Source organism: Lonchura striata, chromosome 5 (genome assembly GCF_050655825.1).
Source record: "Lonchura striata isolate lonStrDom1 chromosome 5, ASM5065582v1, whole genome shotgun sequence".
NCBI classification, from domain to species: domain Eukaryota; kingdom Metazoa; phylum Chordata; class Aves; order Passeriformes; family Estrildidae; genus Lonchura; species Lonchura striata.
The window spans coordinates 9,486,353-9,511,462 of record NC_140707.1 but is presented as its reverse complement, the minus strand read 5'-3'; the positions used below and the strand labels follow the sequence as shown (position 1 = coordinate 9,511,462).

The window sequence follows — 25,110 nt, the reverse complement described above, 5'->3', positions numbered from 1 at the left end:
TATACAAGAAGAAGCTAAACTGTAAATAAATGCAAAGATGACTATTCACAGGAAGTATGAGTAGGATGCTTTTTAAAAGCCAGTTTTATAGATATGTTTTAAATGTGTTACTAGATAGGATGTCTCCAAGTGACTCCCAAAACAGACTAAGTGCAACAACACACATGGATTTTATGTTGCACACAGACGTGAAGCCTATGCTTAAATGGATGCCTAATGAATACTTATTTAGATGTCATGAAAAATAAACCCACAAATTCAGTCCCAGATATCCCCAGTGGAGTAATTAGTGAGATGGAAAGCCAGCATATGATGTGACAGAGGCTGGGGAGAACACGGGCAATGTGCTATGGGACTATTCATGAATCTGGAGAGCCTGGGACAGTGAAATGTAAAATGCTTTTCTGTGCTGCCTGCTGACTTGTTCACCTGTGGCAGAGGCAGCTTGCAGAGTGGTGGCTTGTAAACAGGAATAATCCTGATTTGGGTTGTGGGGAGTGGGGCTGCAGGAGGGGTTTTCAGCATCTGTTTATGTTTTGTCCATTGTGGGTGCTGCGTTCCTCTGAGTGATTTAATCCCTATTAGCAATTGGAAATTTTTCCTGGCTTAATGTTTAAGATTTTTATTCCATTTTCGAGGATGAATTGGTTTCTTGGGAATCCCTCTCTGAGAGGGGGTTTGGAGTCTGCATAACTGAAAACCTGAGAGAGCAGGGCAATGAACAGTCTGTGGGGTTTGGCTCTCCAGCCACAGGCATTCCCAGGACTGGCTAACCCACCTCTGTTAGATTAAGTTTTTTTCTAATTCAGAAATAGAAGAACTAAAAAACATTTTTAAAGCTTTTATTTTATTTTCAATTTCATGTAAAAAAAAAAAAAGTTGTAATTTACACTATTTCAATCAAAAACTTTCTTAATTACATTACAAGTGATTCTTATAAGCTATTGATTTTAATCACACTGTACTATAAATGTTTTAAAACGAATAATCTAAAATTTCTCTTCATAAGTCTTATTACAATACATCTTTCATAGTTCTGTTTCTCTAAAATATCTAGTCTTATTTACAAAACCACCCTTTCAAACTTATTTCTAGTTCTTTTTATCTTTCAGCAATATCTATAAGATAGACAGTATTTCTAAATCAACATTTCTTACCTCAAAGTTTGCACGCAAATGCATACTAACTAAACTTTCTATTAAACTTTAAAAATTCTCTACAGATTCATTTCCCACACACCCCAAGTCCTTTTTTTTCAGCATTTGAACTCAGCCATGCAGAATTATCCTCCACAATCAAAACTGACTCCTTTCAGGGAGATGGTGCTTGTGTGTTCTCTGAGTTTTTTTGCAGCAGGGTCCCAGTGTGGCTGCAGCTGTGTCTGTGGGAGGGCTGCACTGCCCTGCCTGTCTCACAGGAGCTTTCCAACACTGCTGATTTATAAGACATCCTTATGAGTAACTGGTGCAGGCTTGGGCTGAAATGCACAGTTAACATGTCTGTTCTGTAGCAAGACATCCTAAATCAAGTCCTTTGCCCCAGTATTGCTGTTGTGTTAGGGATGGTTGAATCAAGTGGCACAGGTTTTTATGTTGTTAGAAGGTAAATGTGAAGTTTATTATACATCACATTCGTTTTATAGACAGCTCTGAGAAGGTCTGACCTGATTGGTCCTCAATTAACACTCCTCACATTATTGGCTAATTAAGAGCAACACTCTTCTTGTACACATCTTAAAAGTAAACAAGTGCAACAGCACACATGGATTTTACGTGGCACACAGTCTCCAAGCCTGTGCTTAAATGGGTGCATAATGAATACTTATTTAGATGTCATAAAAAATAAACCCACAAATTCAGTCACATAGGCTGATAGGAACAACACCCTTCTTATGCACATTATACAAATAAACAACAAGTTTAAAACACCAGTTGCAAAGATTAAGGATTCTTTTAATTCTTTCTCTGATCTTTCTCAAAACTCCCCAGAACAATGCTTGGGAAAGTTTATCTGACTTTCTCTGTGCCCAGGCTGTCATCATCCACAGCCCTGCACATGCGAAAGGCCCAGGGTGCTCCTTTTGGTGAGTTCCTGAGTTCAGCCCCCGCTCCCTTGCTGTGCAAACCCCCCTGACACGGTGTGTGCTGCTCATTCTCACTTATTCCATCTCTCACTTCCTGTGGGAGTCCAGGGCTTCCCTCTGGCTGCCCTGGCAGGTCTGGGAGCCTGGCAGGGGTCAGGAACCCCCCTGGACAGAGCCCCCAGAGACACTGGCTGTGATCTATGGCCATGGAAAAGAGTTTTCAATCTTACAGGATCAATTACCAGCTCTGAGTGTTTGGTATGAGTAATCATTAGGTGTGGCACAGGTGCAAAAGTAAAAATTTAGGATTCTAGATGAGGAGTCCAAAGGGGACAAGATGGAGGAAATTGGGTGTGCCTTGTCCTTTTTCTCCTTCTTCATGCCCTCCATGTCTCACTGTGGTGTTGGCATTTTCTGTTGGTTCAGGCTGGGGACACACTGTCCAACGTAGGTGACAGATATTGGCACGTTCTTGTAAATCCAGCCCAGGGAGTTTCTGGTATTTAATGTTTGTAACATCCCACTGAGGGCAGAGCCCCACACGCTGCCCTGCAGGACAGAGCTGGGCAGGGCAGCAGAACATGTGAGAGATAAACAGAATAAACAACCTGGAAACCAGCACAGACCAATGATGGCTTCTGCTTTGGCAGCAGGGCTGACAGACAGAGACTTTCTACAATCTCAGAATCATCAATAGCTCAGATTCCGACACCTTCCAAAGCACGGTGGGATCTGCTGTCTATGGGTGAGGACAGGCTGCAGCCCAGGATGGAGCCGTGCCTGGCTGCTGTGTGCACAGCTGGCAGGGCAAGGGGCAGCACTCGGCCCTGAGCACCCTTGGAGGTGCTGTGGGGAAGGGACTGCTGAGTGACACCTGAGCAAGGCAGGACAGAGCCTGGGGGATGCTGTCCTTCCAGGCACAGCTGAGGTTTGGGCATGAGGGGCTCCAAGTGAGAACCACTGCTGGGAAGGGCAGTTTAGTAAAGCTGGGGATTTATCTGGTAGAGGCTCTTCTAGAGGGGTATGGAGATTCCACTGTCCCTTCTGATTCCTGAACCCTTGTCATAAATGCATTAAATGTGACAGATCTTGCATTACTGTTGTGATCTCACAAAGCAGCCATTGCTCAACTGCCTTATGGGATTTTATTCTGGGTCTTACATAAACTTTTTGAAAAACAGCCAAGTGCCTGATTTGCTAAGGTGCAACATACCTTATGTTGCTTCCTATTTCCTGATTACTGTATTAACCCTAATATATGAACATTTAAATTATTCTGAGATGTCTCTTACTGCATCTGTCCATGAACATGCTGTTCCAGATGCAGTAATCGCATAATCTGTGAAGTGTTTCAGTCTGCCATGTCAAGAAGACTGAAAAAACCAAAATGTTGGTGGTGATGGAGAGTTTCAGAGTTAGCTGGATGCACTGTGTTTGCAGCACAGGTAAAGAACAAGTTGAATTTCTCATGTATGTTCTCCGATTCAGCAGAATGGGGGTGGACAGGGTTGAAATCTTTATTTTCTTTTATTATTTATTACTTTGCTTGAATTGCAATAAGGGTGAGATACAGAACTGACTGTTTTAGCAATGGCAGCGTGCAGCCCCCAGCTGCTGGTTTGTGAGTGGATCAGGAAGAAGGGTGAAAGTAGATCAGGAGGAAGGGCGATGCTCACACCAGAACCTGTGTGCCACCAGGAGCTGCGACAGGGCACTGCCTTGCCTGCAGAGTCCAATCCTCTGGGGATGCAGGGGGAAGGGAGGCTCTCATATTGCTGTTTGCCATGCTGCAGCTGTGGATGGAAGGAAAACTTGAGCCTTCAGGATTGGCAATAACACCACTTTTATTAAGTTTCTGTTGAAGGACTGTTTTGAGTATGATAAATTGATGGACTGAGCACAATCACCTGCAGTATCTCACTTGGAAATACTTAATAAGCAAGCACTACTGAACAAGAGAAGGCAGCTAAGACATAGAAAAAAGGTTACTTGGCAACATCATAGTGTTTGTAAAGAAGAGAAAGGAGGGTCAGGGACTTAATGAATTTTGATTATAGAATTTTCTGTAAGTCATGGCACGAATGGAAAAATCCTAAAGCAGGTTTCAGTGTCCTACTCTAATGCAGAACAGGGTTTTTTTTGGCTGCAAGCTGCAGAGAATAGCAAATGTATAGCTGCTGTGTACAAACAAAATTGGGCTCCCCAGGGCAGGCAGTGCTGGTTTAGCTCAAGCAGAGATATTCTGAACAAGTTCTGTGGTGATGATGAAAGCTGGTGTTCATTTTTTGTTCTGTCTGGAGTAAACAGGCTGGGAAGTAGGGAAATGTTGATTTGGGGGCCCCCATATTTTGGAAGGAAGGCACCATGTAGAAAAGCACTGTAACCTCTAATTGCAGTTCTGCCCAGCTTGCCAGTGTAAATTGAATGGGTAAATTAATTTTTCTCTGGAATAATAACCTTGTTAATTTTAGACCCTTGCTGAGGAAAAAAAAAAAAAATCCATTGATTGTTGGATTTTTCTCATGGGTTTCTGCAGTGGTAACAGTTTCATGGCTCAGGTATTGTACCTGGTACAAAACCAGACCCCAGAAAGAGTTATCCACCAAATTCTCTACTCTATATGTTTTTAAAGTCAGCATCATCTTGGAGAGCCTGAATTTTGCAAATTAATTCAGTGGCTTGTGTCAACAAGGTACATTTTTAGTAAATACAGCTTGATTGGAAAGACCTAATTATGGTACCTAGGTAAAGGCACTCTAACAAATATCTCTCCCCTACTGCTTCCCCCACTAATGTTTTAGCTCTGAATAGTCTAACAAATAGAATAAATAATTAATATAATATATTATTAAAATGTACTATATATATTATAATATAAATATAAAATAATATAATTTTAAAATTATAACAAAATTAAATTGTAGCTCACTGAAGTCTTGGTAGCAAGTGCATTCACAGGGACGGTTTTCCACTGGAGAGCAGGACATACCCATATGGAGTCTGATTTCTGGAGCCACTCTAAAACTCCCCAGAGCATGGAGCTGATTGGCACCTTGGAGGATGCTTCTGGTCTTTCTCACCTATGCAGGGAGCTGAAGTTGAAGGCACTGGTAGAAGTTTTCACACAGTTCAGTGTACAGTAAAAACTAAATGCTAATGTAGTTTACAGTGCACTAAACAAAAGCAATACTTCAAAAGTCAGTATTTTCTTAAGGTTTGTGCTTTATTTTCTATTACTGACTGTACATCTTATCATAGCTCTGGGGATTTAGGACAAACAAATTCACAGTGATGTCTACTGGTGTTTCTTTCAGTGTGGAGAGCAAAATAAAAACTGTTTAATTTTATTCTTGCTTTCAGTTTTGATTTGAATGCCTATTGTGCTGCTTTTTCCAAATAAGTTTTAGAACAGAATTATTTTTGGGTGCTTTAAAGTAGCTGGAGCTTGGTTTCACTAGCCTGATAATTTGAGATGTAAGTGGACTATTATTCTGACAAAACTCCTAAATATCCCAAAATTTCTAGCTGAAGCTAAGCTCTAAGCTTGATCAAAGTGGCACATCAGTGGAATGAGCTGAAGTTCTGTGGAATTGGGATGGGATTTTCTGTGGCACTAACCCAGATGCTGTGCTATTCAAGTGTTGAGCAAATCAAATTATGGTAACTCTTCAGAGAAATAATTGTTATTCCAAAGTAGGCAATGGGTTGTGTTTTGTATTTAAGTTATTCTGATACAAATTAGAGCTTCTAAGCAGTAAGTATGCATAAAACATTTCGATTACCTGGTTTTTTTAATCTATTGTGCTTAAAAAAAGTCACCAAAACCAAATGACCAGACTTCCATGATGGGACACATGTAATTGATAAGATCAAATTAGCAAATATAGCTTGCAGATAACCAGTTGAACTAAATTTTTAGCATTGTTGGCTATAGAAAACAAAGGTTTATATGTGATTGCTTAGTGTGGTAGCACATCAGTTCTGACTTTTATAGATTCTGGGAAGATGAGCTCAGATTTTTTTGGAGTTTAGGAAGCTGTTGCTAGACTTGGTTCTGCAGTTTCCAGCCTCCATCAAAGCACTCCTGAACGTACCTTATTGTGTGTAAACACTCTGCCCTGGGATCTGTAGGAGAACCTATGCCCTTGGACAAAATCAGCTGCTAAGCTCAGGTGAGAGCCTGTTCCTGGCCCACCTGTGAGACCTGTTATTCCATGGCCCCTGTACCTGTGTATAAGGCACAGGATATAAAACACGTGAATTCAAAGCCTCCTAAATCAGTTTTTCCCCATGTTTAAACACACTTTAGTACCACAGAGTGGCTGTATCTTGTGTATGTTTCAATCTTCCTTTCCTTACCAGGTAAGTTTTTAGCAGCCCCGTGGTCCCTCCTGGGTTTTTGGCAGCGTCGCTGCGGAGCGTGGCGTGTGTCAGGGGATGTGTGGCTGCTTTCGTGGAGCTGTGTGCTGATTTCTGCAGTAATGGATGTGAGGCTTTTAACCTTGTGACTGTTACGAGATCTTTGTGTCTGCTTTAGGGTCGACCCTATCCCATATGACACTCCAAAACCAGCGGGCCACACGCGCTTTGTCTGCGTCTCAGACACGCACTCCAGAACAGATGGCATCCAGATGCCCTATGGGGACATCCTGCTCCACACGGGCGATTTCACCGAGCTGGGACTGCCCTCTGAGGTTAAGAAGTTTAATGACTGGTTAGGTAAGGAATTACTGCGTTTTGCTGACCCCAATTAACCTCTCTTGTCCGAGTGTCACTCACCGCCTGCTAATTGAATTAGGGCGCTCGAGAAATCTCCCCCCACCCTTCCTCCACTTGTCCTCGTGTGATGTGCTGCTTCTAGCCTCGCTTGTTAATCATAAATAATAATAATTCTCTTAATTAAGACAAATTGAGAGACTATGCTGCATTTCTGCTTTGCCTTGGGGAAAAGATTCTGTCACTGCAGGACAAGCACTGCGTAGCCCCTGAGGAGGTGGTGGCACCTCATGCAGGGGATGCAGTGTCCCATGGGTTGATGCTGGGGGGGTTTGTGTCCTTGTGTCCACAGCCAAAACTGCTGCTCACTGTGGTTTGGCTCTGCTATAACCTACAGCGCAGCTGGGACATACAGCATTCTTGGAAATGATGGAAGTCCTCCTTCCCATGTGGCAGAATCAGTAATACTTTTGGAAGAATATTATTGTGTGTGTGTTTATATATATATATACATATATATACACATATATATATATTTCTCATACATATAAAATATAAAGAAATAAAAATAAAAAATATAGATTTAATATATATTTTTCATAGGTATAGATTTCATATCTATATCTATAATATTATAGGTATATAATTGTAGCTATATTTATAATAGTAACATATAATACTCTGTTGTATATTGTATATATATAATTGGGATATAGTATTAAGATATTTTATATGAATTGTACGATATAATAGATATTGTATATTATATATAATATATAGTGTATATTATATATTACATATTATATATAATACATATTATACATATTATACATATTATACATATTATACATATGATATATATAATATATGTTTGGAGATTTTTTCGGGGGTGATATTCACATGCTTGCCTCTTTGAGTTGGAGTACTGGTATTTCAACTTTGATCAAGGGCAGTCAGCATCTCTTTGGTAGCATACTGTCACTAGGGAGAGGAAAAAAAAAGACCTCTATTCCCAGAGATAAAGATAATTTTAAAGCTTGCTAATGAAAACCTTTACCTTTAAACAACTCATCTTTAAAATTCTACCCCATAAGGCCCATAAACACAACTGTAAAAAAAGCTTATAAAAAATAGGAGAAATTTTGCAATTACAAATTTCCCCAAGCATATACTATTCATAAAAAGAAACAAAAAAAAACTTTTCTTATAGAGAAACCTCCATAACATTAACAAAAAAGACTTCTCTCCCTAAGTAAACTAAAGAAAGATTATTCTAAAAGTAGTAAACTAACTCAAATTTTAGGTTTTGTTTCTTTACATTATCAGTAAGAAAGAAAAGGTTAGAGAAAGATGAGAAGTGTCCTAAAAGTTTTGTTCTAATTTTCATTACTTTTTCATTTAGTTACTATTAATCAATTTCTCTTTATGCTCTTTTAAAGTTTTAAGCCTACTTTACCTTTCCCCTAGTCCTACCTCACAACAAGAAATAAGAGAGTACATCCCAGTGAATGCTCTAGTGATTAGCCAGCACTTAACCCACCACACTCATTAGTACATTAATCAAAAAAAATCTCAAATTAACAAACCAAACCCACTACAAATGCCTTTCATATTCTGCTGTATTTGACAGCAGTGCCCTGACAGCCTATTGCTGGAATTGAGGGCAATTAAACAGCAACAGCAGACAGCCAAAATCAGGGAGGGGAGCTTGTGTGGGAGGCTGCTGTTGTAAATGCCACTGGCAGGCTGGGTGTGCACTGCCAGGTCACCTCCTGCTCTAGAAGTACCCAGAGCTGAAGGTGACTTGAGCAGCTGATTTTCAGAAAACATCTGAATGAATTTACAGCATTATATAAAAAGTATTTCGAGGCACAGCTTTGTTGCCAGGTTTTACTGCACTCTCTCTTGCCTGCTGGGTGATGGCAGCATCTCTACATAATTTATCTTATGTATATCTTGCATATTTTATCATATGTAGCATCTCTACATTAATTTATTGCATTGGAGTTCCTTGGCTGAGCCTTCAAGAGATATGTAAGGAACATCTGGCTTTACAAAAGGGATTTTTAAATAGAAGGACTTCTGCATTGTCTGTCTGGTCATCCTTCTTTGCACTTTCTTTGTACTCTTCTTTCTACCTGACCTCCTCTGATTTCCACACTTCCGACTTGAATGAGTGTTTTTCCTTCTCTTTTATTGCTGTTCACACGGGAGTGGGGCTCTCTCATCATATCACTGCACCTTAGGTGTATTGTTCTTATTTCTAGGAAGTGATACTAGGTTTGGTAGGCTCAAAACTACCCTTTTTCTGTGCATGTAAATGGAGCTCCTGAGGAGGAACTGCCTCTTGGAGAGCACAGATCTCCCTGAGTGCATTGCTGAGAGCAGTGTCTGGCCACCTGAGCTCCTCTTTGGCCCCTGGGTAATTTCACAAATTTCACAAATCCTTTTTAGGTACAGCCAGAGCCTTTGGCCAGTGCTTGGCATTTGAAAACACTCCGGGCTGCAAAAAGCCAGCCCAAATAATCTGCCAGGGTGCTTTCACCCTTCCACGGGGAATCCTGCAGTGTTGGCATTCCTTGGCATTCCTTGCACCTATCAGGTGCTTCATGATTATTTTAGCACACAGGTCCTTGGCTTAACATGCCCAACAGAAGAATTATAACCCTTCGGATAGGTTGTGTTCCAGCCTCAGTAATTTACCAGGGTCCTTTCTTAGCATATATGCATAGTTCTTGTAGATGACAGTATAGTGTTTATCTGAAAAAGCAGATTTTGCAGGCAATTTCACTGAAACTGGGAGCTCTGGCTGTGTGAGGGCCTGCTGGCTTTGGCCTCAGGCTTTCATATTTCAGATACAAACAAAATAGTTTTTTACATGCAGAGAGTTCACTTGCATTTTCTCATATATGCATATATGTATATATACACATCTATATATACACACATATATATATTGACATTTACGTGTGTATGTGTGTATATATATATGACAATACCAGTTATTAGGTTCTTGGCACAGGGCAAGCCAGCAATTTGCTTCACCTGTGGGAATGTTGGTGAATACTTGCTTCAGTGCAAGTATTCCTCACCAGGAATCAAAGCACCAAAGTCAGGCATGTCCTTTTGCCTCTCTTTTCAGACTCCTTTCTGCAAAGTGTGCTAATTGTGTTTTACCATTTACTGTGGTATTATTTACTGTGTGTGCTGTGAAGATTTAATACTTTCAAGGATGTGAGGTGATGATGTGCAATAGTTAAAAAAAAATACATACCAGGAGCAAGCAGGATTCCTTTTGCTTCCTCAGTAGCATCTTTTTCCACCATAGTTGCTAGGAACCTTATTCCAAAGGTGCACACTGAGAATTAAATACATCAAATACCAGGTGGTCCTTACAGAAAAATGTTTTTCTGTCTTTCCTGGCTCTGGTTTTCTCCTCTGGCAGCTGTGTCGTGAAGCTGCAGTGAAAACAAGGCATCTGTATCATTCATGCCACGAGGGAGGGAAGCTGGATCAAAGCTGGGTTTCATTCTGCAGCTTATCTTGCCCACACTGTGATAAAAACCAGGGTCCTACCTCCATTAGAATTATATCATGGCATAACTAAAACACAGTAACTGTCCATCATTCTTCCTGGCAGTAAAGCCAAGGGGAAAGTGGAAAGGTGATTATTCTGGGCTCCTGCCTTGCTTGTACTTCACTGGGTGTTACATATTTCAGTTTTACAGGGCTGAGAGCACTGCTTAGAGCCCTGCTGCTCTATATTTTTTGAGTCCTGCATCCCTTTGCAACAATTTGGGTCCCTTTCTTTAGGAAAAATATTCAGCATCTTGCCTTTCCATTTCATCAACACTCATCCTTCTCCCTTGTCTCCACAGCCAAGCCATGGAGCTTGTCTTCCACACTCCCTTTACCATCCTCCCAAGTTCTCAGCCCTTCCAGCAACTTTTGCTAGTTAAATGCTTTTTCCCTTCAGCTGTTACGTTTTCATTATTTCTTTTGCATGGAAGTCATCTGGGCTTATACATTGAATAACCTCTGTGGTCACTTAGTGATTACATATGCTGGCTGAGGTAATTTATTCACTTTGTTTTGGTGTGAACATGTCCCTCGGGTCTTGTAACTGCTGTAATCACTTGACCTTAGGGACTGTTAAATGCTTTAAACACAGTTATTTTAAATTTATAATTGTTTTCATTAAAAATCTCTTATACTAACTTAACTAATTTTGCAGTAAACACAGCATTATGTGCTGAGGAAGAACTGAGAGATGTTATTCTGTGCCAAATGTATTTTGTACTGAATGCTTCAACTTGCTATTATTATCTCTGTTCATATTTTTCCCATCCATTCTCATTCAGTCATATATGTGAAATGAAATAGAAGAATATCTAATTATAGCTCTGTCTTCATAGTGCAATATTTCCTTTTCTGGCTGATGGGAAGTGATTGAATAACCCATAAGAACTGAAGAGAAAGCAAAGATAAATTCAGCCAGAGAGATATTTAATGAGTTGATGTTTGTTTTGCTCAGTTACTATGGGCCTGATTGTGCATATCCTTGCTCGTGTGAATAATCTGAATTCAGTTTAGAAATTTCTCTCAAATAGCCCATTTTGCACTTTTTTTGTTTAGTGGTTATATCACACTGTGTTCATTTTTTGCTTTAGGTTTGTTTGGCTTTCCCCTTTGCAAGGTTTCTATTATAAAGAATATTACTGCAAAATCTTGCAGTGATAGACTTGGATAAATTCAGTAGCTGACCTTGCTGCTGGTTATTGTCCGTGGAGCTGAAAGTTGAATTTAGTTAGGTTTTTTCTGAGTTCATCTAGGATTTAGCAACTTGACTGTTTCTTGCTTTTTTAAGTCTTGATTTTCTTTTGAATGTGTATTTCTTTTAATTTCTTTGGGATAATGACTGTAAAAACTTTGTGAATGGTTTAGTGGCCAAATATATATGGATTTGTACTGGAGCAAATATTTCTTCACTTGTAATATGTGCTTGCCTCTAGTGTAAACATTGTTGCTAGAGCTAAAAAAACCCCAACTTTTTTTCCCCTATGCTGTGTAGTTACTTGATCATGTTACTTGAAGAGAGAAGAAAAGAATGATTTTATAATTTTAATGCGGAGGTTTTCTTGTTACTCTCTGCATATGTGGATGTGGTCCTCAGCAAATTATTTGAAACTTCATTTTTGTGCGACTATTAGTAATTGAAAATAGCAGCATCACCTTGGAATCGGCTGTAATGTGGAATAGATGACAAAATGTAAACGTGGTGCTGCTCTCAGAACTATGGGCAGACACTTGGTTCCAGTCTCCACATAAATTCATGCATTAGAGCTGTGGAAATTTGAAATTATGTCCAAAACTGCTAAGCCAGATACCTGCCAGAATGTGTTTGATATTGAAGATAACATAATTCAATTTGAAAAAAAAAAATGAACTGTACCAGAATAGTATAATAGTAAGCTCAAGCTCTTTTCTTATCACTGTTTAAAAATGCAGGGTTACATTCCACTTTTATCCTTTCTCAATCTCTCTGGTCTGGCTTAGTTGTCTGGCTTCATCTCCTCTCCAGGCATGGCTCATTTAGGGTTTAGAGCGAGTGTGTTCCTTTTACTAATGTACACTGAGGACAGTTTCAGTGTGTTGAAGTGTTTGTTCTTGAGGGCTTTTGCTCCGTAGAAGTATATTTCTGATGTGAATTCTTTTGGCATCTGACATCACACTATTTTATGTAAAAAAACCAAACCAGTAAGCTCTGAATTTCTCCAGATTCAGAGAGGTATTAGCTTAAAGTATTCTGGGGTAATTTAGAACCAGAAGGAAGCTTGTGAATATTTTAAAGTTAAATTATGGCAGTAAAAACAAATCTCTTCCTTTTTTATAAATTGATTTATTTCTGATTTGTGTTTTTTACCATCTGGAGCATATTTTGAACTCTGTATTGCTCTGCTTGTTACGGCTGGAATGAATAATTGACTAAACATAAAATACCATTTTGATGAACAAAACTGAGCACTTGAAAAAAAATTGCATTCATTGCAAGTGAAAGGAAATGCTGAGGTGGCTTTAATCCTCTAAGTATGTGTGAGTTTTGCACAGCTGTTCTGGGAGAGAGGGAAGCAACTCCTTGGAAAATCTATTAATCCAATTTTGGAAACAGCTCTGTCTTCTGTGATGGCCCTGGTGAGAAGCTTCAGATGCTGGGGTGGGATGGAGATTTTTTATTTACAGGATGAGCTGGTGCTGAGGACTTGTGGTTTTTTTACTGATTTAGTAGTTCTCTGGGTTATGCATCTCAATCTGTCTTTACCATGAAGTTTTAAAAAACTTCTTTGTAGTTTATTTTGGGTTTATTGCCATATTACTGCTTAAGAATATTTCCTTTGCTTTTGTTCTAACCCAAAGTATGTTTGATATCATGCTTAAATTCCCATTTGTACTTAGCTTTCAATTCCCATATGGCTTGCCTGAATTGATAATTGCTGTGCAGCTTTTATTTGCATATACCTTTTAATGATCTATTATTACTAATTTTTATCTTTGCTTTTTCTTCTCAATATAATTCAAACATACAAATACAAAAACAGTTTTAATGTTTATTTTATTGTATTTATGAAGTAGTGAGAAAGTGCAACCATATTGATTTTTGGTAATAGGCTGAATACTTTTTGTTGTTGTACGAAGCTGTAGTGCAGTGTGAAAACAAAGGTAGGAAAAAGTTCAAAATTCTCCTTTTGGGCCAGGGTTATAGATGCTTCTTCATATTTTTCCTCTGCTCTGGGTCAGATATGAGATGCTGTGTGGGAAACAGAACCCCAGAAGTGTAACTTTGAAGGTAAAATAGAAGCCATTGGATAAAATGAATGTCGAGGTAGTAAAATTTCTACTGACTGAAATGGAATTTATGCCTGAGGAGCAGTGTAAGATCATTCATATCTGATCCGTTCTTTCTTGTCTTGCTCATGTTATTCCTGGCAATTCTTCATAAAGAGATTCCACAAAAATCCATTTTTGCTATCTCCTAATGGTCTATAGAGAAACGGAGGGTTTTAAAACTCTGTTTGCTGCTAAAGTGTAAAATTCTCTTTACGAATTGCCATGGTCAGTCAAAGCAAATATAAAGGTGTTATTTGACAGCCATTAGAAAACTTGGCTCAGGTAAAATGTGCTTTCAAAGAGAATAATGTTCTGGAGTGAGTGGCTCTTTATAAGTTTAAACTAATATGTTCATTTGGTAATTTTCAATGAAAGAAAGGAGCCAGTGAGCACTGCAGAGTATTGCACAATTCTTGAATAGATTTTCAATCACAATAATTGCTTGGTCATTTCTTGGCTCTGCTTCCCTGGGCTGCTAATGTTGTCTTAGAAGGGGGGAGGGGATGATCAGGTTTCTTATAAGAAGCTATAACCAAAGCAAACATATTTAAAAAAACCCAAATAATTCTTCCTTTCAATTCCCCCTTTCCCACAAATCCATTTTGAAACAGAAAAGAGATTTATGATTGTTGTATTGAGCAGGCACGGAACAACTAATGCCACTCAAATAGAAACTTTTATAGACATTTTCATCAGATTTTTCCTCCAGTGCTGCTGTCACAGCCACATATTGTAATGAGAATGATTTCAGTGGAGAGCAGTGGAGGGATGGATTCTTTGTACGCCATCAGTTAATTCCTTCACTTGCAAATTTAACGTTGCATCAAAAATACAAAGTGCAAAAGTACTTTTCCCCTACATTTTCACACCGTGCAAGCCATATTAACAATAGCTAATTAAAATGAGTCCTTCTGTTAGCAGAGCATCACGTTCCAGGCTGGGAAGAACAATGGTTTAGGGGTGGAGGAGTTGCTTTGAGCTGAGAGGGGTTGGGGCTGGGGAGAAAGCACTGCGGATTTTAGTATAATGTGAAGTGTTCAAAGAAATTTTATTTCATCATAAAGATTAGCAGGCTGTGTAATTCAATTTAAAGCTGGTTGGCGGTGTTCTGTCTATTACAAAGCCTTTTTCTTTTTTTTTTTTTATTGCCACTATTTTTTTATGTTGTATGTGACTACAAAACCTCGTAGACAGCAGGAACAATCTTAGGGATTTTGTACTTTCCACCTGCCTTCCTCTTTTCTGTTCTGCATGTTAGGAAATATGTGAGATTACCTTAAACTGAGCTACAAAACAGTCTATCAGTAAAATACCATTCTGGATTCTTTTTGGCTTGTATAAAATAATTTTTTTTGTGGCCCAACAGCCCCTGAAAGTGAATTCCTGCTAAAAATGTTTGATCGAGAGGATTGAATTGAGCCTGAAACTCGAATGTTAGCATTTATTCACTCTGGTGGTGGACATTACTGTGCTGTAGAAAAGCAACATGCAGCAATTTATGGTAATGCAAGACTGGCAGACCTTTATCTTACAGTAATTGCCTATGCTAGGGGGTTAATAAATGTGCCAAGAATTACTGACTTATTTTTTTCTTAAAGAAAAACAGAGAGCTGCTTATTGCTGGCTATAACCAGCCTGCGTAGCCTGTTAATTAACCCTCTTGTTGCAGGGGACGGGGTGTTTGAGCTTGGGCAATTCCTGCATGGGAAGGATGTGTCCTGGCACACTGGAAAGAAAGACCTGTCTCTCATCCACCCCTCTCAGGCCTGTTAGGAGACCTTCAAACCTGAATTTAGGGAGTAGATTGGTTTTGGAGGGTTTGGCTGTTATGTTTGTGGGCACCACTGGTGGGGAGGAAGAGAAGAGGAGAAGCCCTTTTCCCAGAGCTAAAGGAGCTTTTGTTTTCCTTGTCCTGCTCTGCGCTGGGCATGGCAGTGAATGGTGGCACCTGTTCTGGAGAGAACCAAAACCCACAGGCAGCACCTTCAGCCCTGGTGGGAGGCTGGGAGTGATCCCTTGGGAAGGCTGGCCTAGAGCAGAGGCTGGACAGAGCTAAAGAATAAAGCAGGGATTGATTTAAAGGATCTCCTCCATGGATCCACCTTGGGCAGCACCAGAGCCCAGCCAGGGCTGCACCCAAATGACCCAAAATGGTCCCAAAATGCACGAGCGCTCCCGGGGGCTCTCCCTGGGATCAGTTCTGCTCCATTGGCACCTTGGAGTTCATTGTCCCATTCCAGCTTCAGCCCAGGCAGCCCCATCCTGCTTGTTTTTCTCTCTCCAGCCCACGCTGTTTGTGCTCCTGGGCTGAGATTTGGATCATTTGTCCTTGGTGCCCAGCTGGAGCAGGAATTGTTTTGTGTCCCTGCTCTGTGCACAGAGCTCAGCATCCCCTCATGGGAAGCCCAGACCCACCCACTAAAGCAGCACAGAATGTGAGAAATAGAAAAGCTAAACTTGAGGCACAGGAGGACCCTCTGTGCTCCTCAGCCTGTGTCAGCAGGCTGGGCTCACAGCAGGGCTGGATTGTGGTGGCCCTGCCACACCTTTGGGAAGGGAGCTTCTCAGGACCTGTGGTGGCTCTGACGCTCAGGTCATGCCAGTGCCCCACTTCATGGAGCTGTTCTGGTCTCTTTTCTTGTCCTGCACCCCCGCTGAGAGGTGACAGCCACCAAACCCTCTCTGGCTATTGATGGTGCCTTGGTGGAGAAGGAAGAAAGCAGCACGCCAGGGGACAGCAGTGTAAGGAGAGAGGCCATGGAAAGCCAAACGGGAAGAACAAAGGAACATCAAACTGGGGGTGGGGCGAAGACTACAAAGAAGGAGGCAAATGAGAGCACAGGGACATAAAGTACTGGACCTGCTCTTTTTCACTTGCTTTTTCCAGAGCTTCATCTCTTCTCAAGTTAATGAAATTAGGAAATAAGAGCTCAGGAATACTCAGTACTTTGAATTTCCTGTAATTTTTGCTAGGTGAACCAGAAAGACCTCAGAATTATGTGCATCTTTTGTAATGAACTAGAAGCTTTCACGTTACAGGGCAGTCTGGGTATCAGAGTGCAGTAGCTCCTTTCTTGAATATGGTCATTCCATTGTTTGGCGTAACCAGGTGATACAAAGGACTCTTAAGTTTAAAACAGCTGCAAATGATAAAAAATTACCCGCATGTCCTTACTTTTCCCTGAGCTGCTCTCCCCCATATGTTACTCTGAAGGCTCCCTGCTCCCTCAGCAGCACTTGGCATTTGCCTTCACTACTGAGAGATGAGCAGAAAAGCTGTAAGGCAGGCACGACGTTTGCTGCAGCTTTGTGCAGGAGATGTCTCCTGAGCACGGCAGGGAAGGAATTTGCTCCTTCTCCTCTCCTTTGTCCCTAGTTTCAGTGATCTTTGGGAATAAAATAATACAGCTGTAGCCAGGCTTGTGCTCCTGAGAGTAAAGGTCCTGGACTGCTGTCCCCTCTAAAACCCCGTGAGAAATAACCCCACGGGGCTGGTGAGGGGCTTGGAACACAAGCCCTGTGAGGGAGCTGGCGGTGCTCAGCCTGGAGAAAAGGAGACTCAGGGGTGACCTTATCACTCTCTAAACTCCCTGGAAGGTGGCTGTGGCCAGGTGGGGTTGGGCTCTGTCTCCAGGCAGCACTGACAGAACCAGAGGACACAGTCTTAAACTGCACCAAGGGAAGTTTAGGTTGGATATCAGGAAGAAGTTTTTTACAGAAAGGGTGGTAAAGTTCTGGAGTGGCCTGCAAAGTGGTGGAGTCCCCATCCCTGGGTGTGTTTAACAAAGCCTGGATGTGGCACTGGGTGCCAGGGTTTAATTGAGGTGTTGGGGCTGGGTTTGACTTGATGGTCTTGAAGGTCTCTTCCAACTCAGGGATTCTGTGAATTCTGTAACCCACACTGCCCAGAAAGCCACTCCCCATTTGCTGCATATGTATGAATTTACAATCCTGTGCCATTAGCTGGCTTGGGAAGGCAGGAGGGGTGCCCTGCTGTGGTGGGCACCAGGTGCACAGGGACAGGGGAAGGAAGCAGACAGCTCTGCTCTGGTGTTGGAAGGGGTCTGGCATTGCAGTGAGGTACCAGAGTGTGTCCAGCTAGAAGGGAAGCAATACAGCTCTTCATCAACAACTGCTTCCCTGAGACCTGCTGTGAGAACAGTGATGCTTGCCTGTGAGGTGAGAGGGCAAAACCTGGGCAGAAAGAAGAAAAAATCAGGAATAAATTGTTACTTTTGCTTTAAGTGACTGAAGTAGCTGCTCTCTGAATGCTTTGTGCTAATGACCAGCTCTGACTAACTTAGTAGTTGTGTTATTCAGCAGAATTTAGCCTGCTTATCATAGCTTTCTATAGCAGGTTTCTCATCCCATTTTTTTTTTAAGAGCTGGAAAAGATGGCTAAAATGGGTAAGTCAAGAGAGACCCTACTCTGCAGAAAGCACACTAAGTGAAAAATTGCATGCTCCAACAATTAACCATAGCATTTAATTAAAGACAAATATTTATTGGTGGACCAGAATTCCCAATGTCCTCTCTGCACTGAGGCACAGGTGCTGCATCATAGAGATTTTCAAGCACCTTGTGGAAATGTTGCTGTAAATTCAGATTCACAATGGAAAGTACAGTAAATCTCACACATTCATTGAAAACATTTCACTCCTAGGTTAATGGCTTACAATGATCCTTTTTGAGGAGCAGAGGGCCTATCTCCTTGTGACAGGGGCAGGAAAGATCAAGAGTTTTACCTGAATTCTGTCACAAATAAAAGCATGCAAACTCTCTATTGCAGAATGGAGTTTACATTGCATACACTGTTTTTCATTTTTCTCTGTTTTGTCCTGCCTTTGGAAGGACAATTAGGAGGTATTTCAGTTTTCTGCAATGAAATTCAAAGATGTGGATTCTTAGAAAAACTTCAATGTCAATTTGACCGCTCTGTTGTGAGGTCCTGGGGTGCTGCAGCACAAATTGCAACAAATAAACTGGAAATTGAAATTCTGCAAAGCCACTAGAAAAAAAGAGGTGGCAAGAAACAGTAGCAGTAAACTCAGAAATCACTGGTGCCAATGTCCAGAGTTGCCACCCTAAGCCTTTATCAGGCTTCAAGCTTCCTTTTCATTTTCTTTTTAGTGTTTAGTGTTTGTTCCTTAAACTAACAAGGAGGGATCTGTGCCCTCCTGCTCAGGGAATTCTGAATTCCCTCCTGCTCAGAGAATTCTGGAGGGCCAGGAAGAAAACCCACATAAAAGGAATTCAGCTCCTTGCAAGAACATGATACAGCTGGAATGTTTTGATTGTCTCTCTCAGTAGCTAAGGAACCTCTCTGTGAGCTGGATTCCTCAAAGGGAATTTCCTTAGGGGGCTCAGGAGATTCCTGGTATCCAAGTTCATCTTGGAAGACTATAACAGAATGTTTAGCTTTGTTTGGAATAATAAATTTAAACACAAGGTGTTCAGAAAATGGTGCTGGAGGTTCCTAAAGACCTGCCTGAATATCTGAGCTGACTGTAATTGCTGTTTGCATGCTCTGTGCACTTCCTTTTTGTGTTTTATCCTCCATAAACAGTTCCGAAAAGGCCCATGGAGATGGTCCTGGAGCACACATATCCATGCTGGATATTGTATTCTAGAAGTGGAGTTTAGCTCAAGACTTCCATTTCTGCCCTTCCAACTTAGAAAAGGAAGAAACATTTCCCAACAAGCATCAGCATTGTAAAAATATATTTAAAAGTACCTTTGAATAGCAAACTTGCTTCTTATTCTTGAATGTTTACAAATAAAAGCACAAGGCTTGGTCACAGGGTAAAATCTCAAGAGCAGCTAATTGGTTTAGCACATGGGAGAACGTTGCATTCTCAGTTATTAAAAAGCTGTCATCCTGCTTTTAGGCAGTAGTTCATGCTTTTAAAGCCTCTGGGATATTTAGAAAACATTTTATCTTATTTCTTCTCTTTAAGTTTATTTTCCTTGTGATTATTCTTGCTATCCCTGCTTTTCTCTTTCCTCTTATCATTATGGATATTTATCCACATAACACTGGTGCTGATAGTTGGTTAATTATGAACCCCAGCATGTTTTGTAGTTTGCCAGCTATATGCTCAAAAATAATAATTTTAAAGGAAGGATTTCAGTTCCGGGTATAAAATCAAGAAGTTATGTAGAATATAATATACCATAGAGAATAGTTTTTAGAAGCTTATTGTTTGTGTATTTTGAGAGTTTTCTCTTCATAAGAAACACTCTGAATACCTTCCTGGGATACAGAAAAAAACAGATATTTGAAGGGATTTTTTTTTTCAGAAATACTGACTGGGCTCTGCCAGGCCGCAAGACAGAGGAAGGTGATTTCCTACTGCTTTGTGCATTTGTAAGTCTCAGAGAGTTTCTTCTAAAAATGAGCAAACATATAATGGGAACTAGCTCAAAGACTTGGGAAGCAGAAGAATGTTTTGGAGATAATCTGTTTGCCTGGTTGGTGTATTTATTTGTTCATATTTAGATAGGTGGGTAGGTGCTGGGAGGATCCTGATGGGGGGTTGTGTGTTGGTCAGTCCTGTGGGCAGAAAGGGAATTTCTACTGCTTGTTTAAAGGTCTCTTGCAATAAGGTAGAAGAATTTGGGGCAGAATTTAGATCTGGGTCCTGCAGTCGTAATTCTCATTGCATTCACTAAGTAGTGAAGAAATTATGTCAGACCTTGTTTCTCTTTTAAATAAAGATTTCGCTTTTTCTGGAAAATCTTGTCCTTTAGATTTCCCTGGCCTTTTGCAGTGTGAAAATCCATGTACATTCAAATACCAAGACATTGTCTGTGATAATTATGATTAGCTTAATTACTTCCTGTATAATTGTTTCTCAAGATGACCTCCTTTTTGGTGGCTTTTATTCATTTATTTTAAGGGTGGGGGGGGGGGAAGACTTAATTGGAATTGTACATGACAGATGTAAAGGGTATGTTCTGGGAAATAGGTCCAGATCTGTTCGTGTCAGGCAGTGGAAGCTGGTTTTTATATTCTTAAGATTTGTGGAGAAAAGTCATTTAAATTGATACAGTGTGTGTGTGCACAAGGTAATATCAACAACCAATATATTACTTCAAAATCTGGTGAATTTCTTTATGGAGGATTAGGTTATATAGTGTGGTGCGCTCTGAAAAGAAAATAGAATTGTGTATTGATGCCTTTAGAAATTTTATTTGAGGGCAATAAAATGTTCTCTGAAATTCCCTCCTGAGTGGGGAAAATGGAGTTTGTTTGCAGTAATGGCATTTTCTAGCATTTGCTTTCGTGCTTTCCAATATGAGTTAAGCCAATTGGAACCTGTGATTTTATTTTGCTTATTGGCAAAAGCACCATGTAAATTGATCTGTGATGCGTTTATAGAGAATGCTTTGAAATTTTTGAAAGGGAGATGCCTTTCTCTTATTAGATTTAGATAGTATTAGGGTTCATTTTTATGTTTTAGCCTAATGCAATAGTAACCAAAAATGTTTCTTGTCAATTAAGTCTAAATTAAGTCCAAGAAGGCCATTTCTTCTTAGCCCTACTGGCACTGTGAAGGCTGAGCTTAAGTTCCAGCTTTAGTATTTGGAGTTCAAGGTTGCAGCCATTTGAAACCACACGAGGTGCTGAAATGGGTCTAAAACTGCTCAGCTCTGCTACATTAAGATCTCGATTGCAAGAGGAAAATTTAAAGTTCTGTTGGACAAAATGGAATTTATTTCTCTACAGACCCTGAACTGCAGGGCCTTGATGCAAGTGTCTGTGTCACTGTAAGTGCAGGGTAATTCTGTTTAGGGAAGCATCCTTTGGCTCTGCCAGACAAAAGGTATTCTCACTGAAAATCTCTGATGATTTTTCAAAGTGAGCACCTTGAAGGATCCCTTAGAAGGGGCACATGGAGCCAGCACAGACCTGGGAATCCTTCAGGTGTCATTCTGCTGTGGGAAAAAGGAGAGGAGCAGCAACTCCCATTAATGCAAGAAGCACTTGTGAAAATGAGAAGGGACAAGGGTATTGCCATTTCCAGGTGTCTCAGAATTTGCAAAATTTAAAGAGAAATTTCACAGCTGCCAGCTCCTTTGATTTTAAGTTACGTGATTTTTTTTTTCCCCTTGAAAGCTCTATCTTTTAGGTTGCATAATTAAAAGCCTGAAAAGAAAGCCTTTCCAGGGACTAGCAAGCAATCTGTGCTACTTGTGTTTCAGATTTCATAATTTTAAAGTCAATTTGGGGGGACTTTTTACACCTAAAGTTGGCAGTGCTCTGAGCTGCTAAATCTGGAGGCTGGTGGTGTTTTTTTTATTTGTTTCTTTGGGGTTTTTTTTGTTTGGTTTTTTTTTTTTTTTTTTACTTATGGGGTTAGACTGAACAAAAACTTCAGATCCTGTTTCAAAACAAAGAAACATCACATAATAATCGTTACAACTTTAGTGAAGATTTCCGTGTTTCAGTGTTTCAGTAACAGTAGCCCAGTGAAGTTCAGAACAAGCTGGAGATCAAAAAACAGGTCAAGTTTTGTCAGAATAATGCTAAGGAAGCCGTGGAACTCTGAAGGGAAACAAAAGCTTGTCGCTTACGTAGTGCTGCATTTTTCATTTCAATAGACAGGAGGGAGATATTAATCACAAACAGTTACATTAGAATAATGTTATGGTTGAGACATAAAAACATAAAAGCAAGGAGTGGTGAGCAGTGCCAGAGCGTGGTTGAATCAGACCTGGAGCCGAGCAGGTTCTGCAGTGCACGTGGGGATGTCTGAGCCCAAAATTCACTCCGTTCACCTGTGGAAGAGAGGGAAGGAGTGGAAACTTGGTGTTAGGCACCAGTGATGGAGCACATCAGAGCTGTGTGCCGTGCTGCTCCACCTGCGCTCCCTGGGCCAGGACCTGTGGTCCCCGTGCCCCTCGGCACCGCCCGGCTGAGATCCAGATGCACCCAGTGCTTCCTTGCTTTCATGGGTTTATGGCTCAACCCCAGCATTATTGTAACGTAGTTTTTTGTGTTTAATGTTCCTTAGACTTGGTTTTCCATTGCCAGCATGGAGGAAATCCTAATGCATGAGTTTGAGAGGAGAAGGCAGCAGACTGAACCTGCTGTGTGGCTCGATCCGCAAGTGTGAGTATTAACGCTGGAGCTGTCAGGCCGTGTGGAGATTAATGAAGCCTGACGGCTACAGAGGGAAAGGTCACAGGCAGAGCTTGCACTCACCTAACATTTCTGTTTTGTTGTGTCTAACAGTGTTCTCAACAAAGGGGAGCTTTAATGTACAAGCATTGGATTTATCACAGGAATTCCAGGGTCTCAGCCTTTACTTCTCCCTGTGCTGCGATGTGATGTTTTCTTTGCATAAAGGCAAAACAGTTACATTTTCATTCATCCTCTCTTGTAGCTGTCTTGCACATGTGTGTCTTGCCTTTATTTTTCCTTCTGCAAAACAAGAGGGGGGGGGGGGAAGAAACCAACACAGGCATTTGAATTGATGGTAGAATACTTTTCACTGGGAAGACTTTGAGAGAGATCCTGTGCTTCAGTTCTTTGTACTGTTTTAGAAGCATGCTCTGTTTTTGTGCATCTTCTGTTTCTCATTTGCTGCCTTTTTTATGCTTTTAATTGTTTCATTTTGTAGGTTTCTACACACACAGGGAGCTAAACTGCACAGAAGCACAGAAATTCATGGGCTATGTTTTCACCTAGTGTGTTGGTGCATACCAGTTTGAGCTGTTCCATTGAGGACTTTTGGTGAAGGCTGACTTAGTTAAAATGGCCAAAATACTTTCATAGTCAGTTGGTCAGGCTCATCTTAGAGAAGGTGTTTTCCTTACCCAGTTTTGGATCTGGGTACCTGAAGTGAGTTGTTGGTGGGATAGACCCAGCTTGTCCTTGTGGAAACTCGAGTCTTTGTAATTGTACTTCTGCAGTCTAACTCACTTTTTGCTGCTGAAGGAGAAATAGCAGCCTGTGAGATATTCTCTCTTTGTTTTAAAAAGCTGAAAGGAGCCTCTGTGTGTTGGGGCTGTGCTGTATATGCTGGGAAGAGAGAGTGACCATGCCCCTGTGATTCCAAGGGCTTTCCATGAGAAACCTCTCTAGGAAGAAATTGCAGAGCTGCTGACCAGAGCTGGGCTCTGCTGGTTGCCCTCAGCAGCTGCAGCTGTGGGGACTGAAGTCTGTAGAAGCCACACAGTGTTCATCCCTGGAAATGTATGGGGCTGTTTATAAAACGGCTCCATGACCAGTTTTACACTTTTGGGGCATACACAAAATACCGTAAATTTGAGATGATTCACTTGCACGCACATCTCTCTCTTGTACAGTTTTCCCTCTTTTTAAGATTTAGATTTCAAGGCTTCTCAGCCTGTTTCTCAGCATATGGCCAAAGGGTTTATGAGGCTATGAAACAGGCATGAAAAAAGCTCCATGTTTCATGGAAGTGTTGTGTGGTTTGAATAGTTAATGCATGCGTATGCATATTCAGAGCTTTGCGTCAAAAGCCCTTGCATATCATTTGTGTGTAAATACAGGTTTCTACCACTCTACAGACAGCTAGCATCGCATTATTTCTTATTCCCCTACTTCCCTGTGGGGTTTTCAGGTAACAGTAGCAGAAAAATAATGTGATTTTCTATTTTTATAGGGACTCAGCAGTTAATGTTCACTGCCAGGCACACTCCTTTTCATGTCTGGCAGCTCTACAGAACTTGGGTTGTGTGACTAAACTGTACTCACATGAAGCATGCTATTAAAATGGGAATGGTTCTTCAACAGATTAAGGCTTCCTAGGCTTCAAGTGCTTAAGGTGAATTTAAAGAAACCCACTGAAACAACTTAGGTTAAAAAGACTCTACAACCCCTTGGCCCCGAAGCTTGCCCTCTTGCACCATGTAATAGATATATTTAAAGCCAGTCTGTTGTTCAGCTGACACTTGGAGTGGTGTAAGTGGTTGCAGCCAGCAATAAAAGTTCTGCCTTAGTAGCATTCAGACCCCCACTCCTTTTTTGCCACATCATTTTTCATCTGGATCAGTGCCCTGATCCCCTTTGCTCTATGCCCACCAAATTCGTGTTGGCAGGAAGGTGCCATGGCACAGGAGTAAAGATGAGCCACTGGGGGACAAATGTACCTGGGACTGTAGCTTGAGGGTTGACTTGTTAGACCAGAAGTCACAGAAGTTTTCTGAGACTCCCACATTAATGCATGTACTGTAAATAATTTCATTTTTGCAAGTAGTTCAGAGATAACCATTGTTGCCTTTGTTTGAGCAAGAGTGGTGTTGACCTCTTGGCTTCCAGAAGAGAACAACTTGTCTAATTGCAGTATTTTCTTGATCAATTATTACATGGTGCCCTTGCTGGTACTGTTGAGAATTGTTGAAAAACATCTTAACTAAAATAATAGATATATTTTGAAGATAGATCCTGTGTGTGT

At 40.8% G+C, this 25,110-nt stretch overlaps 1 protein-coding gene across 10 annotated transcripts in view; it reads left to right on the top strand.

Annotated features, from left to right (window-relative positions):
• Positions 1–25,110, top strand: part of MPPED2 (metallophosphoesterase domain containing 2) — a 111,146-nt gene that overhangs the window by 32,093 nt on the left and 53,943 nt on the right. For all 10 annotated transcript variants that reach the window (XM_031505083.3, XM_085579569.1, XM_021536715.4 and 7 more), the window contains exon 3: positions 6,621–6,802. In XM_031505083.3, coding sequence (XP_031360943.1) covers positions 6,621–6,802 — 182 coding nt within the window. The remainder of the gene's footprint in view (positions 1–6,620; positions 6,803–25,110) is intronic.